This window comes from Podarcis filfolensis (genome assembly GCF_964270895.1).
Source record: "Podarcis filfolensis genome assembly, chromosome: 3".
NCBI lineage: Eukaryota > Metazoa > Chordata > Lepidosauria > Squamata > Lacertidae > Podarcis > Podarcis filfolensis.
This window is the reverse complement of record NC_139606.1, coordinates 117827678-117846639: the sequence shown is the minus strand read 5'-3', so window position 1 is coordinate 117846639 and position 18962 is coordinate 117827678. Positions and strand designations below refer to the sequence as shown.

The following is an 18962-nucleotide window of genomic DNA, read 5'->3' as shown; positions in this document are numbered from 1 at the left end:
TAGTTACCTCTGCCTGGACCTTTGGATACTGACACATGCAATGAGGGGTGGATACCGTTGAAGGGTTAAGAAACAAAAACATAAGAGAAAGAAAGAGAGAACAATGAAAATCCAGATTATGAATGATTCGGCACACCCCGCCCTCCCCACCCCAGCGCAAATTAAAAGCCCCCTTAGCTTGGTCAAAGGGAACATGCCTTCATGGGTCGTTTTGCAGATGTTCTGGAATCCGACAGAAATATTGGGAAATGCAGAAGCCGCCCCCCCCCAAAGGAGCCACGGATTTCTTCCAACGCTTTTCCAGTGGAAGTTACGGCTCTTACAGAGACAAACCCCGAGGCACAGCCCATCAGAAGTGAAGCACTGTTGATTTCCAAGAAGAATCGAGGAAGCACCCAACTCGCTCTCACCGAAAACAACAGGACTGAGAACGTGCTTAGCTATGGATGGAGCAAGTTGTCTTTCACTGAGTCAGAGCCACTGGTCTACCTAGCTCAGCGCTGTCTGCAATGACTGCCAACATCTCCCCGGGGATTCGGGCAGAGTTCCTTCCCAGCCTGTCTTGGAGATGCCTGGGATGGCACCATCTACGGTCCTCCCTCAGTTTGCACTTAACGGACACAAGTGCTAAGAGCGCGAGGGCATTTCACAGCCCGAAAAATGGTTGGCAAGAAGATTCCTCCGCTGAATCTTCAGCCAAGGCTGAACGGAAGCTACGTCCTAGCATCCTGTTCCATTACAAGGGGAAGGCGAAGAAGCAGCAGATCATCTTGCCTTGCATGCAGAATCTCCCTGGTGTCAGTTTGCATTTCTTGGTGCAGAAAAGTATTGATCTGATGTGCAGAGCCAATGTGAAAGACCTATATTGGCTCCCAGTACGTTTCCGGGCACAATGTTGGCGCTGACCTTTAAAGCCCTAAACGGCCTCGGCCCAGTATCCCTGAAGGAGCGTCTCCACCCCATCGTCCAGCCCGGACACTGAAGTCCAGCTCCAAGGGCCTTCTGGTGGTTCCCTCCCTGTGAAAAGCGAGGTGGCAGGGAACCAGGCAGAGGGCCTTCTCGGTAGTGGCACCCGCCCTGTGCCACGCCCTCCCATCAGCTGTCAAGGAAATAAACAACTATCTGACATCTGAAGGCAGCCCTGTTTAGGGAAGCTTTTAATGTTTGACGGACTACTGTATTTTAATATTTTGTTGGAAGCCGCCCAGAGTGGCTGGGGAAACCCAGCCAGATGGGCGGGGTATAAATAAATTATGATGAAGATTATGATGATGATGTTTTGCCTTTTGCAAGGCTGTCTGTGCTATTGCTATTTTAAGGGGGGGAATACCAGGAGAATCCAGTCTGCCTTAGAGCATCTCGGATGACTTTAAAGGCTAAAACTAGCCTCTCTAAGCTTCCCTTTTAAGCGGCAAAGGAAGAAGAGTTTGGATTTGATCTCCCGCTTTATCACTACCCGAAGGAGTCTCAAAGCGGCTCACAATCTCCTTTCCCTTCCTCCCCCACAACAAGCACTCTGTGAGGTGAGTGAGGCTGAGAGACTTCAGTGCTGACCTTGAAAGCCCTAAACGGCCTCGGTCCAGTATACCTGAAGGAGCGTCTCCACCTCCATCGTTCTGCCCGGACACTGAGGTCCAGGTCCAAGGGCCTTCTGGTGGTTCCCTTGCTGCGAGAAGTCAAGTTACAGGGAACCAGGCAGAGGGCCTTCTCGGTAGTGGTGCCTGCCCTGTGGAATGCCCTCCCACCAGTTGTCAAAGAGAAAAATAACTACCAAACTTTTAGAAGACATCTAAAGGCAGCCCTGTTTAGGGAAGCTTTTAATGTTTAACAGACTACTGTATTTTAATACTTTGTTGGAAGCCGCTCAGAGTGGCTGGGGGGACCCAGCCAGATGGGTGGGGTATAAATAATATATTATTATTATTATTATTATTATTATTATTATTATTAGCCCAAGGTCACCCAACAGCTGCATGTGGAGGAGCGGGGAAGCGAACCTGGTTCACCAGATTACGAGTCCATCGCTCTTAACCACTACACCACACTGGCTCTCTACACCACACAAGGCGTGGCACTGAACTCACAAACGTGAGGAAGGAAGGATAAGGTCTAATAAATAGAGCCTCTCCTAGTATCTATTCACATCCTAACATGCAAAAGGTCCCAAATTCAAATCCTGGCTTCTCCAGGCAAGGCTGGGCAACACCCTTGTCTGAAGTCCTGCAAAGCTTCTGCCTGCCAGTGAAGACAATACTAAACTAAGTAGACCAATGGCTGGGATCAGCGTAACACAGCTGTCTATGCTCCTAACAGGGCATTTTTCGTCCTGCTTGGGTGCGCTCTCTCATAAACGTTTTTTAAAACAAAACAAAAGAACCCTGCTAAGCAATTGTGAAATCTTACTTTGTAAGTTGCAAGGCTGTACGGCGGGTTTAGATCCTGGCGGCTTCCGGAGAGCTGGAAGAGGGAAAAGGAAGAGGACACTTTAAAAAAGAAAAAGAGAAAACCCTTTGCTAACTTTTTTTGTGCGTGTGTGTGGCAAAAGTTAACAGCTAAAACAAGAGAACCTATTGATGAATGTTTTGTGGAAGAACGGAAACCCTTTGGGGATTACCATATTTTTTGCTCTATAAGAGGCACCAGACCACAAGACGCACCAAGTTTTTGGAGGAGGAAAACAAGAAAAAATATATTCTGAATCTCAGAAGCCAGAACAGCAAGAGGGATCGCTGTGCAGCGAAAGCAGCAATCCCTCTTGCTGTTCTGGCTTCTGGGATAGCTGCACAGCCTGCATTCGCTCCATAAGACGCACACACATTTCCCCTTACTTTTTAGGAGGGAAAAGGTGAGTCTTATAGAGCAAAATATATGGTATTTAAAGAAATATTATTATATGATGAACACGTGAGCAGGATTTGAAGTACGGGGAGCAGAAGGGGTTAAAGATTATAGTAGCTCTGTTAAGGTTTAAGAGACGGAAAACAGTGTGGAAACAGAAACAGCATGGAAAAGCTGGTGGGAAGTCGGGGGGGGGATGTTTTTATTATGTTTTGAGATGTATTTGTGAAAATTTGGAAAACTTGGATTTTAAAACTTCAGGAAAAGCTATGCGAGAAGAGGTGAGCTGAGCTCCCACATGGATTTTGGAGCCCGGCCTTCTTAGCTTGGCAGCAGAGGTGGATGTCAGCCCTCACCTGAAGGACAGGTGTGCTTACAAAGGTACTGAGACTGGTGGGGTGGTCTCCGTTCCCAAGCACATACTGCTCCCCAGCTGCAAGAAGAGGGGCCACATTTCTCTGCCACACAGCCGCCCACCGCTGCCAAGCTTTTCCCGGGGCAGGAGAAACACAATTGTGGAGACTCACTCGGTTGACGTTGGGCGAGCTGAGGCTCTTTCGGTAGAGCTTTCCTTTGCCCGTCAGCTGTTCCTTCACCGCAACCTCCTGCAACAGAGAAATAATAATAACTAGTAATAAGAGTAATAGTAATACAGTCATACCTCGTATTGTGTTTGCTTCGTGATACATTTTTTCAGGTTGTGTCCTGCGGCGACCCAGAAGTACTGGAAAGGGTTACTTCTGGGTTTCGCCGTTCGCGCATATGCAGGCGCGCAAAATGACGTCACGCGCATGTGCAGACGCGGCAAACTGCAACCCGCGCACGCACAGGTTGTGTTCTGCTCATGTTGCGAATGGGACTCCAGAACGGATCCCGTTTGCAACCAAAGGTACCAGTGTAATAATAATAATTTATTTATACCTCACTCACTCTGGGTGACTCCCAACGGAATATTAAAAACACAACAAAACATCAAACGGTAAAAGCTTCCCTAAACAGGGCTGCCTTCAGATGTCTTCTGAAAGTCAGATAGTTGTTTATTTCCTTGACATCTGATGGGAGGGCGTTCCACAGGGCGGGTGCCACTACCAAGAAGGCCCTCTGCCTGGTTCCCTGTAACCTCACTTCTCGCAGGGAGGGAACCGCCAGAAGGCTCTCGGAACTGGATCTCAGTGTCCGCATTAAGCAATGGGGGTGGAGATGCTCCTTCTGATATACTGGGCCGAGGCCGTTTGGGGCTTCAAAGGTCAGCACCAACACTTTGAATTGTGCCCGGAAACGTACTGGGAGCCATTGTAGGTCTTTTTTTGGACCAATGTAGGTCTTTCAGAAACAAGAGGAACGGTAAATACCTGAGCTGAACAAAGGGGACACCAACGCCTGTTCTTTGCAGTCATGACGACTACAAATGTAATATTCTCCCAAAAAATATTTATCCATTTATTTCATAAAAAGTTATCCATTTACAGTCATACCTCGGGTTACAGACGCTTCAGGTTGCGTTTTTTCGGGTTGAAACCCTGAAGTACCGGAAAGGGTTACTTCTGGGTTTTGGGGGTCGCGCATGTGCAGAAGCACTAAATCGCACTTTGCGCATGCGCAGAAGCACTGAATCGCAACCCACGCCGCTTCGGGTTGTGAACGCTGCGGGTTGCGAACGTGCATCTCGCACGGATCAAGTTCGCAACCCGAGCGTCCACTGTATTACAAATAGGAATCCAAGGGGAAGAATTCCCAGTGTTCTGTGATTTTGCATCAGTGGCCCCAACTCCACAGCCAACCAATGGCCACGTAGCGTTTCATCTCGGCGTCTGCTCACCTGACGCAGCCGGTCCAAAGTAAGGATGTTCTCAACGGCCAGGACACTCCGAAGGTACTTCTCTATCCGGGCTTCCGAATCGGCTGAAGCTGCGTTCTCAACGTTGGCGGCCATTCTCGCCAGGGCCTCCCTCTCCTCTGCTCCCTGGGCATCCTGGAAGGAAGACAAGCCGCCCGGAGTTAGCCATGCTCCAATAATAATAATAATAATAATAATAATTTATTATTAATATTTTTACAAACAATTTCCAAAAATCATAGTTTCTTATCTTATACAATGTTTTGGACTTCCACCAACTGCATCTGAAAGATTTTCCAGTCTTTATCACTTAACCTGCATTTCATTATTTTCAGTATTACATTTAATACTCCACGAATAATTCTTATCATAGTTTTCTCTGCAATATTTCGCATGGTCGTCCTTACAAAACTTCTTGCAATCCTACTAGTGTTATCTGTTGATTACATTTGCTTTTCAAATACCGTATTTTTCGCTCTATAAGACGCACCTTTTCCCTCCTAAAAAGTAAGGGGAAATGTGTGTGTGTCTTATGGAGCGAATGCAGGCTGCGCGGCTAAGCCAGAACAGGGAGAGGCAGCGGTGCGCAGTGCTCCGTCTCACTGTTCTAGCTTCTGGCTCAGCCGCGCAAAGCCTTTGCAGGGCAGCGGGATGAAGGCACCCCACTGCCCTGCGGAGGCTTCACGGGCTGCCCAAGAAGCCAGAACAGGGAAAGGGAGCAGTGTGCAGCGCTCCGTCTCGCTGTTCTACCTTTGGTCTTAGCTGCACAAAGCCTCCGCAGGGCAGCGCTGCGCAAGGCTCCGTCTCGCTGTTCTGGCTTTTGGAACATGTGCAGAAGCGCTAAATCGCGCTTTGCACATGAGTAGAAGTGCCAAATTGCAACCCACATGTGCACAGACACGGGTTGCGAACGTGCATCCCACATGGATCACGTTCGCAACCCGAGTGTCCACTGTACAACTATAGGACAGCAGTTGAGGGAAGAGGTTGGCTCTGCAAAAAAATTAAAATATTCACCTCTGGGATATTTGAGACGATTTCAAAGGTGACTCCACAACCAGGAACGGAACTTCGGTAAGACATTCTTCTCAGGAAACTCTGAGCAAAACCCTGGGAGGGGGAAAAAGAGGAAAACTTGCAGCTTCAAATAAGTAGATGGCAAATAGAAGGAGGAGGACTCTTTCAATGGGAGGAAGCCAATAAGCACATCAGCAGCCGCTTAGCGCAAGAGAAGAACAAGCAGCTCCCACTCAGCTCAAAGGAAGACAAAATAGAGGCCTTTTGCAACCTGCAATTCGTGTTCCTGTTCCACCCAAAACAAACATATGCACAAGTGTGATCACCAGCCGGCTGAGAAAGGTTTTAGTTGATTTGCCACCTGCTTTTAAGCAATTATATTCAAATTGATCCGGACGCGGGTGGCACTGTGGGTTAAACCACAGAGCCTAGGACTTGCCGATCAGAAGGTCGGTGGTTCGAATCCCCGCGACGGGGTGAGCTCCCGTTGCTCGGTCCCAGCTCCTGCCAACCTAGCAGTTCGAAAGCACGTCAAAGTGCAAGTAGATAAATAGGTAGCGCTCCGGCGGGAAGGTAAACGGCGTTTCCGTGCGTTGCTCTGGTTCACCAGAAGCGGCTTAGTCATGCTGGCCACATGACCGGGAAGCTGTACGCCGGCTCCCTTGGCCAGTAAAGCGAGATGAGTGCTGCAACCCCAGAGTCAGTCACAACTAGACCTAATGGTCAGGGGTCCCTTTACCTTTACCTAAACCCATGGCAACCTTTTAGAGCGTGCAAGGAATTGTATTTTGTAAATGTAAAAACCAAGAACTATTCTTAAAAGGAAAAGTCGCTTCTTCTTTGGGGGTAGAGGCAGCGGAGGGGGAAAAAACCCGAAGGGACCCCAGATGCCATCTAGTCCAACCCCCTGGGATGCAGGTATCAAAGGAAAGCATGCATAGCTCTACATTTGGAAGAAGAAGAGGAGTTTGGATTTGATATCCCGCCTTTCACTCCCCTTCAGGAGTCTCAAAGCGGCTAACATTCTCCTTTCCCTTCCTCCCCCACAACAAACACTCTGTGAGGTGAGTGGGGCTGAGAGACTTCAGAGAAGTGTGACTGGCCCAAGGTCACCCAACAGCTGCAGGTGGAGGAGCAGAGACGCGAACCCAGTTCACCAGATTATGAGTCCACTGCTCTTAACCACTACACCACACTGGTGCCTCGGGTGGTGGGGGACATTCACACACCGAACTGTATGTCGGTTGTCTGGTTTCTGGGGACTCCCAACCCCCAAATCTTTCCTGCAGGTAGAAGGATCTGCGGGACTGAGTGTGTCTGAGAGGCTCCGTGCCACATTGAAAACATGATTTGTAATGGTTAGAGATGCTTAGATTCCCCAGAAAGCAAACGTGTGAATTGACCTCAAGTTTCTAGCGCTGGCGCAAATGTTACGTTTAATAAAATAATAAAAAAATATTATTTATATCCCGCCCGCCCCAGCCGAAGCCGGGCTCAGAGCGGCTAAGAACAATACGAGTAACACAGCATTCTAAAATCAACTCATTCTAAAATCAAGTCAAAATCAAATTAATGGCAACCATTGGGTTAGAGTGCTATAAGGATTACAGAAGGAGGGGGTCAGGCTGTGCCCTGGCCAAAGGCCTGGTGGAACAGCTCCGTCTTGCAGGCCCTGCAGAAAGATGTCAATCCTGCAGGGCCCTAGTCTCTTGGGACAGAGCGTTCCACCAGATTGGGGCCATGGCCGAAAAAGCCCTGGCTCTGGTTGAGGCCAGCCTAACCTCCCTGTGGCCCAGGACCTCCAAGATGTTTTTGTTTGAAGACATAAGGTCCTCCGTGGGACATACCAGGAGAGGCGCTCCCGTAGGTACGAGGGTCCTAGGCCGTAGATGACCGAATCTGGTCATCTGGTTTGCATAGATGACCAAGTCTGGATGTTGCCACCAGGGAGGGCAAGACCGTCGGATCTGCCAGTGGCATCCGTGAAGGAGGAGGGTAACTACCTCTCCTGCAAGGGGAAAATTGTGTGCTCCTGGCCACCAGCTCTGCTCCTAGATCTAACCTGGGGGGGGGATGTTTCTGGGGGGTTACTGTTCTTTATCAGAGGCAAGTCAGCCAGAACCAACACCGATATCGGGGAGGAGTTGCTGCTCTTCGAGAAATCCCAGAGTGTGCATAGAAGGAATTACATCGTAAAAACAGCAACTTGAAGAACTTGTGCTTGTTTCCCCCTCTTCCCTCCTCTTCCCTTTTTCCTTGTGTGTCGTGTCTTTCCAGATCATGAGGCAGGGACTGTCTTCGAACTGATTTTAGTTAGCTTTTGGCCTCTTTGGGTGGGGTATAAACGCTGCAAATGAACAAATGAATTACAGAAAACCTAGGAAGGTGAAGACTTAACCTGCAGAACCAGCGCAAGCCTCTATTTTTTTTCTTGTGAGCTCAGAGTTATTTGGTGCTTCGAATTGCAGACGAGTCTGGCCACCGAATCCTTGGCCACAGAGATCATTGCCAGCAATGATTTAAGACGGGGCAGAGCCATTGTTTATGCTGACAGGGTGCCTCGCGAGGTTAAAATCCCGACTCCTGAATTAATGCAGAGATGAGTCATCCCCGGCTTGCTGCAAAACGACTGGGCGCATCGGAAGGTTATTGATACGCTTTTGAAATGCACATTTGGGCTGCACGTCGGTGGCGGCGCTGAATAGCTAAGAAGCCCAGCGAGCTCCACAGGCAGCGCAGGAAAGGAATTTGTGGAGGGTGTTGCCTGTGGCTGGGGTGTGGAAAACACGGAGGGGTCACAGCTGAGGAGTGGAGGTCATGGTCTGCAAAGCAGAAGGTCCCGTGTCTGATCCTCAACATCTCCGGCACAACCACCTCTGGGAGAAAGGGCTGGGAAAGATCCGAACTTGAGAGCTCCTCGGGAGATTGGAAGGTGTTTAAAGAATATTTGCAAAATCATCTTGAAAAACCGGAACTCCTATTAGAATAAACAAGTTCCGCTAAAAATACTGAAATATCAAATAATATGGATAACAATGTGTAACAGAAAAGGGAGTAGAAAGTTGGTTTAATAGTGTGTGAAAGAGAGTACAGTGGTACCTCAGGTTACATACGCTTCAGGTGACATACTCCGCTAACCCAGAAATAGTGCTTCAGGTTAAGAACTCTGCTTAACCTGAAGCACTATGATGAGAACAGAAATCGTGCTCCGGCGGCGCGGCAGCAGCAGGAGGCCCCATTAGCTACAGTGGTGCTTCAGGTTAAGAACAGTTTCAGGTTAAGCATGGATCTCTGGAAGAAATTAAGTACTTAACCCGAGGTACCACTGTAATAGAAATGGAAAGAAATTTCAGTTGAGTAGATTGGAAGCCTAGCACAGGGTGGGGTGAGGGACGGTGGTGGGAAAAGGAAGTATGTGCGGGATTGAATGTAGGTATGTAGGAATATTTTTAAGGATTGTATGAAATGGATGTTTGTTTGTATATCTGTAATATGTATGTATAAATGTATTAAAATTTCTTTTGAATAAATAATAAAATAAAATAAAATAAAATAAAAAATAAAATAATAAAATAAAATAAAATAAAATAAAATAAAATAAAATAAAATAAAATAAAATAAATAAAATAAAGAGATCCTCAGGGAGGAGAAGGCTGTTGTCAATGGCTGCTGGGAATCAGCAGGCAATTCCTGTGAAGGTGGGTGGGTGAAATTTTGCAATTCCCCCAAATGCTCCACTTCCAAACTGCCCCCCCCAAAACTAGCAGCTGAACACAAACGTGGGGAAAAGAGATATTTAAGTGCATTTAAGGAGCAGGGGGTTCATATGACCCCAGGAGAACCGACAGTGAAACAGGCCCAGATGTTATGGGATGAAAAGGAAAAGCATCACAGAATCATAGAATTGAAGAGCCGGAAGGCACCCAAAGGTCATCTAGTCCAACCCTCTGCATTGCAAGCCATTTCTTTTGTTTCGCTCGCATCTCTCCCGCGGGCTGCAAGGTTTACTTCCCCCCATCTCCCCCCAGCACGGAAAAGCACAAGGGATGACGTAAGGAAACCCAACTGATACTGAGTTAAGGAAGTTAAAAACCGACTTCCGGAGGCGGCGCCAACGGCAATGGCGGTCTCCTTCTGAGTAGGAGGAGAAGCCCTGTAGAAAGTGGGTCTGTTCCGCTACGGCGAAGCGGGGACCCGATCTGAAATCGCAGGCAGAAAGAGCCTGCGAGCGTGGGACCCAGCAGGCACCTTTTGCGCCCCCCGTTTTTGCGAGGGAGCCCCGAAAGGGGTTCCGGTGTGCAGCGGGAGCGGCGCGGTGCTACGGGTCGACTGCTGCGTCTACAGAGCGAAGCCGCGTAGCTGTTGCCGGAGAGCGCTGACCTTTTTCCTGTGAAATTCGGCTCTAAAAGAGAACACCCGTGAGTAGGGGGACTTAAGAAATTTGGATTTGAGAACAAAAAGAACTGAATTTGGGCTCCGAAGCGGAAAGGTGTAAACAGGAAGTCCGCCTTTCCGCTTTGTAAAAGATCAAAGCAAAGACCTTTCTGTGCTATTACTTTAATGTGGATCGTTCAACTTTAACTCTAAGCACCAAAAGAGAGAACTCCCCTGCAGGGGAAGTTGAGAAAGTGACTGTATTTCTTCTGGGGATCTTCTGGGAATTTTAAAAGACTTTTTATTTGAACTCTCATGGGAACGGTCTGTCAGATTAATGAGGTTTGCTACATTTGAGCTCGCATTGACTGTGGATACAGTAAATATTTGATCTAACTCTGCAAGAAGATACATTTCTGAGTTTTACTGATCTGAATACTTAGTTTCAATTAAAGAGGGGATACGGAAAGCTACAAAAAGATTTGTTTGTCTGGCTATTGAGAATTTTATGGCAGCCACTGTATCCCCCTAGAGGACTATTGAAGATAATACCTGACTGGAGGAATTTTCCACTGTCAACTTTGGGGACTTTCCACTACAAGGCTTGCCTGTGGGAATTGACCTTGACTGAAGATAAAGGGGAATGACTGACCAAAGAGCAACAAGATCCAAGGTCAAAGTCCAACAATCTACTTCAATCTCCCAGCAACGTAGGGCATCTGTGCCTGGCCTCCCTGTGACTCAGGAGGAAGACCCAGGGCAAATTGAGCCAAAAGGAATGGCCTCAGAAGGGGAATTTACATCTGTGTTGAATAAAATTTACGAAAAATTGGAAGGCCTAAGTAAACAGGTCTCAGATCAGTCAGCTGAAATTAAAGGGAACACAGCCAGTATTAATTCAAATACCAAAGCTATAGAAAAACTGTTGGAGGAATCTGCGACTACTAGGAAAATAGCCGAGGAGGCAAAAGAAAAAGCTGTGGCTGTGGAGGAAGAAATCAAACCAATACGTAAACAGATTGGGGACCACCAGGCCTTATTGTCTATGGTTGAATTGAGAGAGAGACAGACAAACCTGAGGATCAGGGCGGTGCCAGAACTTGAGAGAGATAATTTGAATGACTATCTTTCACAGGAATTTCAGAAATTCTGGAACTTGGAGCTGGATAAAGATTTTAAGATAGTGAGCGCCTTCAGACTTGGAAGAGGAGGGAGGAAAAACAGGGTGAGAGACTGTTTGGTGACCCTCCGATCGAAAGAGGAACGAGACAAAATATTGAGTGCTCACTTCCAGAAGACCCTAGAGATTAATGAGACCAGAGCGGAGATTTTTAAAGATATTCCGAAACACCTTTTGGATTTGAGAACTAACTACGGAGACTTGGTGGCCTTGTTGAGAAAGAATACTATTGTTTTCAGATGGGAGTTCCCCCAGGGACTGTCCTTTACATTTAAGGGGAAAAAGTTCAGAATCAGATCAGTGGAAGATAAGGAAAAATTTCTGAGAGATTTTGAAGAAGATCTACAAAAGGAAGCGACAGATCTGCCAAAAGCCTTGAGACCAGGAGCTGGCATAGCACCACCACCTTTGGAATTTGACAAATCAAAAAAGAAGATACCACCGCAAGAACTTGACGAGCTCTTGGGAGCAGCTGGAGGAAATTAAAATAAACACACCATGTCTCTGCAATTATTAAGCTGGAACATTCACGGCTTTAACTCGCCGGAGAAGAGGAGGAAAGTATTTCATATATTGAAAAAGGACCAATTGGATCTAATTTGTTTGCAGGAAACTCATGTGGTAAGGCTCCACAGGAAAGTTCTCATTAATAAAAGACTGGGTCAAGAATTTATTTCATCGGACAAAGTCAAAAAGAGAGGAGTTGTTATATACGCTAAAGAGAGCCTATCACCGAAATTTGTTTTTAAAGATGAACAAGGAAGGTTTATTGCAATTGAGATTCAACTACAAGGTGAAAAATATTTGATTTTAGGAGTATATGCACCAAATGAGGGGAAATCGGAATTTTTTAAGAAATTGCACGAGACATTGTTGGACTATATGGACTATAACATCATTTTGATGGGAGACATGAATGGAGTGGTATCTACTAACATGGATAAGTCACAAAGACAGGTGGTAACTAAAGATGGAAGACTACCTAAAACTTTCTTTGAATTGACTGACAATATGGATTTGATTGACACTTGGAGAACTAAGAACCCCCTTGGAAGAGAGGGAACATTCTTCTCTGAAGCCAATATGACATGGACAAGAATTGATCAAATATGGATAACTAGAGGACTGGCACCCAAGATTCGAAAAGTGGAAATCTGCCCCAAAACTTGCTCCGACCACAATGCAATAAAGATGGAGATGAAACTAATGCCAATCGGCTCCTTCAGATGGAGGATGAATGACGCCCTGTTTAGAAACCAGGAGGTGATTAAGAAGGCCCAAAAAACATTGAGAGACTACTTTGAGATAAATTTAAACACTACGGTGGAAAAAAGAACAGTCTGGGACGCAAGCAAAGCGGTCATGCGAGGGTTTTTGATTCAACAGAATGCAATAAAGAAGAGAACTCAAAATGAGAAAAAAGATAAAATTTTGGAAAAAATAAAAGAAGGAGAGAAAAGATTAAGAGCGAAACCAAAATCCCAAGAGATTCTGAGAGAAATTAAGTTATATCAAGTACAATATATGAGAATGATAAATCAGGAAGTGGAATGGAAAATCAAACAGATGAGACAAAAGTCTTTTGAATCGGCTAATAAATGTGGGAAACTGCTTGCATGGCAGATGAAGAAAAGACAGAAACTAAACACCATAACAAATTTGGAAGTAAATGGAAAGATTATACAGAACCCATTGGAAATTAGAAACTGCTTCCAGAGATTTTTTAAGCAACTTTATACACAAGGGCCACAGAAAGAGGTCGAATTAGACCAATTTCTGAGGAAAAACGGATTACAAAAAATCTCTCAAGAAAAGAGGATAATGTTGAGTGACAAAATTACAGAACAGGAAGTGGAGGGTGCCATTCGGAACATGCAGTTGGGCAAATCTCCAGGACCAGACGGTTTAACCTCCAAATACTATAGAGTTTTGAAAGATTGGTTAATTCGACCACTAATGGAGGTATGCAATGAGATACTAGAGGGGAAAAAGGCGCCGGAGTCGTGGCAGGAAGCTTATATTACACTTATACCAAAAACTGAGTCTGAAAAGACGCAACTTAAGAACTACCGCCCCATATCCCTTCTTAATGTGGATTACAAAATATTTGCTGACATTTTGGCAAATAGATTAAAGAAAGTACTACTGGAAGAGATTCATAAGGACCAAGCGGGCTTTCTCCCAGGTAGACACTTGTCGGACAATACAAGGAACATAATCAACATCTTGGAGAAGTTGCAAGTGAATATAAACACCAAAGCAGTTTTAATCTTTATAGATGCGGAGAAAGCCTTTGACAACATCTCTTGGAGTTTTATGAAGAAAAATCTTCAGGGGATGGGGGTGGGTCAAGGGTTTGAAAATGGTATAAGTGCAATTTACTCAGAACAAAAGGCTAAATTAATAGTGAATAATATGGTGACAGAGGGATTTAAGATAGAGAAAGGTACACGACAAGGCTGCCCAATTTCCCCATTGTTATTCATCACAGTCCTGGAGGTATTATTGAACATGATTAGAAGGGACCGTTTGATAAAAGGCATTCAGGTCGGAGCTAAGCAATATAAATTGAAAGCTTTTGCAGATGACTTAGTTTTAACATTACAGGAGCCAGAATCTAGTTCGAAAAGAGTTTTGGAAGTGATCCAAGAATTCGGGCAGATGGCTGGTTTTAAGCTGAATAAATCTAAAACAAAAGTTCTTGAGAAAAATTTAACACCGATTGAGAAAGACAGGTTTCAGAAGGAGACAGGCCTAACAATAGTAAAGAAGGTTAAATATTTGGGGGTTAATATGACTGCTAAGAATTTAAACTTGTTTAAAGATAACTATGAGAAATGTTGGCTAGAAGTGAAGAAAGATCTAGAGATATGGTCAAACTTGAAGCTTTCCTTGTTGGGAAGAATTGCGGCTATAAAGATGAATGTATTGCCAAGGATGTTATTTTTGTTTCAATCTTTGCAAATTGTGGACAAGATGGACTGTTTCAAGAAGTGGCAGAAGGATATTTCTAGATTTGTCTGGCAGGGCAAGAAGCCTAGAATAAAATTTAAAATACTAACTGATGTAAGAGAAAGAGGTGGCTTCGCCCTGCCAGACCTGAAACTCTATTATGAATCGGCCGCATTTTGCTGGCTGAAAGAATGGCTGCTTCTTGAAAACACTGACATTTTGGATTTAGAAGGTTTTAATAATGTCTTTGGGTGGCATGCATATCTGTGGTACGACAAGGTCAAAGCTCATAAAGCATTTAAAAATCATATTGTCAGGAAAGCATTGTTTAATGTCTGGTCAAGATATAAAGACTTATTGGAGAACAAAACCCCAAGGTGGCTGTCACCAATGGAGGCAAAGGCACTTAAAAAGTCCAATATGGAGGCCAAATGGCCGAAATATTGGGAAATACTGGAACAAGAAGGGGATAAATTGAAATTGCAGAGTTTTGAGAAATTAAAAGATAAGGTGTGAGATTGGCTGCACTATTTTCAAATAAGAGAAGCCTATAACATGGATAAAAAAATAGGCTTCCAGGTGGAAAAATCAAAATTGGAAACTGAGTTGTTAGAACCCAAAACTAAAATACTTTCAAGAATGTATAACTTGCTGCTAAAATGGAATACGCAGGATGAAACAGTTAAATCTGCTATGATTAAATGGGCACAAGATGTTGGTCATAACATCATGTTTGCTGACTGGGAACGGTTGTGGACCACAGGTATGAAATTTACGGCATGTAATGCCCTAAGAGAGAATATTATGAAAATGATATACAGGTGGTACATGACACCAGTCAAGCTTGCAAAAATCTACCATTTGCCTGACAATAAATGTTGGAAGTGTAAAGAAAGTGAAGGAACATTCTTTCACCTTTGGTGGACATGCCCAAAGATTAAGGCTTTCTGGGAGATGATATATAATGAAATGAAAAAAATCTTTAGATATACATTCCTTAAGAAGCCAGAGGCCTTTCTCTTGGGCATGGTGGGCCAATTGGTGCCAAAGAAAGATAGAAATTTCTTTATGTACGCAACAACAGCAGCAAGAATTCTCATCGCAAAGTATTGGAAGACACAAGAGCTACCCACCCTGGAAGAATGGCAGATGAAGCTGATAGACTATATGGAATTGGCGGAAATGACTGACAGAATCCGAGACCTGGGAGAAGAGTTGGTGGAAGAAGACTGGAAGAAATTCAAAGACTATCTTCAGAAATATTATAAAATCAATGAGTGTTAAAAATGTGCTTGGATGGGTAATAAGTGGTAATTAGTGATAAAAGTTATTAAGACTATGCAAAAAAGGTATTGATAATTGGTTGAAAAATAGGGATATAGTATATGTTATGGTACAAAGTTTAAACATTTGACAAAGGGTAAGAATTTGCTGAATTAAATATTTGAATGGGAATACAAAAAGGGGAAGGTGCGAGGAGGTCAAGAACATAAGCATATGAAATTGAGGCTATTGGAAAAATGGAATGGTTTTATTTTTTCCTTGTTTAAATGTAATTTTTCTTAATTAGTTGTGTTTTTCTTTCTGTATTTTTTTCCTTTTTTTCTTTTTTGTGTGTTTCTTTTTTCTGTAATTTATGGTTTTTTATTCTGTGAATTTCTATTTTTCTTTTTTTGGAAAACTTTAATAAAAATCTTTAAAAAAAAAAAAGGAAGTTAAAAACCGTCGCACAAACCACAACAGCACCCTAAGTTTCAGGGTGGGAAAAGAGCTGCGTGGAGGGAACTCATCCAGATCACGGCTGCTCAGGGGCTTAAAAGAATAAGAATGCAAGAAGAATGGCAGATGAAGATGATGGAATTTATGGAGCTGGCTGATCTCACCGGGAGAATCCGCGACCAGAAAGAAGAGGACTACCAAGAAGACTGGAAGAAATTTAAAGACTATTTGAATAAATATTCTAATATTAAAGATATGTAACTGCTTGAAAGAACCAATCAGGCCTAGGGCTAAATTAGACTTAAATACATAAATAAGAAAATGTATTATAAGAAAGGTAAAGAAATTGGAATACGACTGTAATGTTGTTTTACGAAATAATGATATTGGAAACTGCTACATTCAAATTAAGAGGAAATTCAGATGGAGGAGATTAGAGAAAGTCAACTAAAATCTTTATGAAAATGGATTTTAATTAATTAATTGAGTTTTATTCCCACCCCCCCACCCCCCGTTTAGGTATGTTAAGTTTGTTATTCTTTTTTCTTCTCTTGTACTTCTTTATTGTGTTGTTGTATATATATATATATTGTTATATCTATTGAAAATTAATAAATATTATTGTAAATAAATAAAAAAATAAAAAATAAAAGAATAATAATGCGAGAGGGGAGCGCTGCATGAGTGCTAGGATGCACCCGGTGAGGGCTGGGGAGCCTCTCTAGGCTAAGAACTCTGCATCAAGGGCATCCATGTAACCTCTTCACGGACACCTGTATGTCCTCAGAATGCAAAGGGCCTTGGAGCAGATCCCTCTTGCAAAGAACTGTGCACAAAGGGGAAGATCAGGGGCAGTGTAAAAGATGTATTTTCGACACATCACCAGTCCATCCCAAAGGTGTTCTTAGCAATGGCCCTCAGACATAACTGGCTATTCTGGGATGATGATGGTAAGGAAAGCGGGAAAGGGGTTAATTTTCCGTGAGTCACTAGAAATATGGTTCCCCACCACCTCACAGTGCAGCTGCAGACACTGTGTGACAGCCTTATCTGAGTTGCTCGGCAAACCAGCATGGTAGCGCTGGGTAGATAAGGGCTAAAGTCACAGCAGTCCTTGCTGGGGAGTATAGGAGAATCTGCTGGAGACATGGAGACTGTGGGAGAGATCCTGTGCAAATGTGGAAGGCTTTGTGACGAGCTCATCTTGCAAGACTTCTGGACTCAAGAGAAGTCTTGCAGTTGCAGGACTTTGTGAGCAACTGGAGTTTGCACTTGCCGTGTGGACTCTGTAAGCCGGAACCCCCTCTGGGCTCAGAGAGTGGAGGTAAACAGCGTTTCTGTGTGCTGCTCTGGTTCGCCAGAAGTGGCTTAGTCATGCTGGCCACATGACCCGGAAGTTGCACGCCGGCTCCCTCAGCCAATAAAGCGAGATGAGCGCCGCAACCCCAGAGTCGGCCACGACTGGACCTAATGGTCAGGGGTCCCTTTACCTTTACCTTAGGACTAGGAAATAAGCTGTCTGAAACCGTGGACAGACTCTGGCAGTCAGCGTGGACAGCACTGGGCTAGATAGAAGGCCGCTTCCTCTATTCCTACTTGTCCTTGTAAAGTCAGGCAGGGAAAAAAGCACACACGCATACCTCACGTTCCAGTCACAATAGCCACATCCCAGCACACAGGGCAACAGAAAAGGGAGGTCACAAACGCCGCCAAAACAAAGCTGGCTACATGAGATGACAAGAGATGGGGTGACCTGCTGGCAACGTAGATTTGCTGAAGCACAGGTTGCTCGCATGCAGCAAAGGCCCATGAAACCTGCCCAACACTGCCTGTTCACAAAAAACAAAACAAAACCCCTCCCAAGGCAGCAAGGGAAATGAATGAAGCATCTTATTCCAGTGGCAAAGGATGCTACAACACAAGCGGTCCTCAGTACTTCAGCTCCTTGCACACACCGAAGCCATGCAGAAAGAGGCATTGGCACGGGGGCAGAATCGGCAATGGGTTACTACCCTCCTGAAGCCTCTCTGCAGCATTCTGGCGACTGCCAGGGAGCCCGGAGCGAGGAAGAGAGGAGGAAAAGGAAAGAGAGAGAGTCAGTTGAGGCAAGAGGGTTAAGCTCCACGGCTGAGTCCCAAAGCTGGAGGGTGAAGTCAGTAGATCCCCTTTTCCAAACCCCCAGGGATCAAAGAAGCAGAGGGAAGGGGGCACGCCAAAAATCATTTTAAAATGAAAACACTAAACTAGAAAGACAGTCATTTCTTTTGAGGCAGGGGCAGAGGAAGGGGGGTGCGGTGGGGGCGGGCCGCTCCAGGTGTCACCATTGAGGGGGTGACAAAATGCCGGGCGGCACTCACTGTGGGGCCTGCAGCACACCCAAGCCACGCATCTCTCCTGGGAGAGACACAGTGGTTTGGGTGCACGCAGGCTCTGCACTGCCCCGAACAGCCCGCCTGCTGCCTCCCCCTTAGCTTTGGGGCAGCTGAGTGGGAGGAGGCAGGCAGACTCTGGGGCGTCTTGCCCCAGCTGGTCTCACCGCTGGGCGCAGGACACACGCGCCGCCCCTGGCGCCCGATTGGCTGAGGCATCCCCAAAGTAAAGGAAGGATTGAACTCTGCTTAATAAGAATACACACAGAGGCTTGAACTAGCAAGACTCTGGGAAGGGTGTGTATAATAATCTGTCTCTCCACCCCCTGGCCCAGGTCGTTTTATTCACAAAAGAACTTTTTACAGAGTGTTCGTAAGAACCAATCAGATTTCTTCTGAGCGTGGGGACAAAGTTAAAATACCAAAACTAATTAAGCACACGTATTTCTGGGGTAAACAAATCAGAACTACAAAGGAGTGCGTCTGGCAACCCCGGAGGCAATAAACAAGCAGTATACATGATAAGAAGGATGGCCAGGAAGACAGCGATCATTATCGCCTTTAGGTGAGATCTGTTTCCTGGCCCTGAGATTAACATCCTAAAATTAACATATCAGAAAAGCTACATCAAAGAAACTGCCCACTGTCTTTGATGGCCCAGGATGCCTGCCTGGCG

At 45.2% G+C, this 18962-nt stretch overlaps 1 protein-coding gene across 7 annotated transcripts in view; it reads right to left on the bottom strand.

The window, feature by feature from the left end:
* KIF13B (kinesin family member 13B) overlaps nt 1-18962 on the bottom strand; it is a 196976-nt gene that overhangs the window by 38131 nt on the left and 139883 nt on the right. For 5 of the 7 annotated variants that reach the window (XR_014545791.1, XR_014545792.1, XR_014545793.1 and 2 more), the window contains 4 exons: nt 5693-5785; nt 4658-4810; nt 3366-3443; nt 2404-2457 (listed from right to left, as the gene is read on the bottom strand). Coding sequence is in view for 3 of the 7 variants with exons in the window: in XM_083604747.1 (XP_083460873.1) it covers nt 2404-2457; nt 3366-3443; nt 4658-4810; nt 5693-5785 (378 nt within the window). In the remaining 4 variants the exon portion in view is untranslated. Of the gene's footprint in view, nt 1-7; nt 29-2403; nt 2458-3365; nt 3444-4657; nt 4811-5692; nt 5786-18962 lie in introns of all 7 variants that reach the window. The other 2 variants (XR_014545790.1, XM_083604745.1) reach the window with 1 other exon arrangement.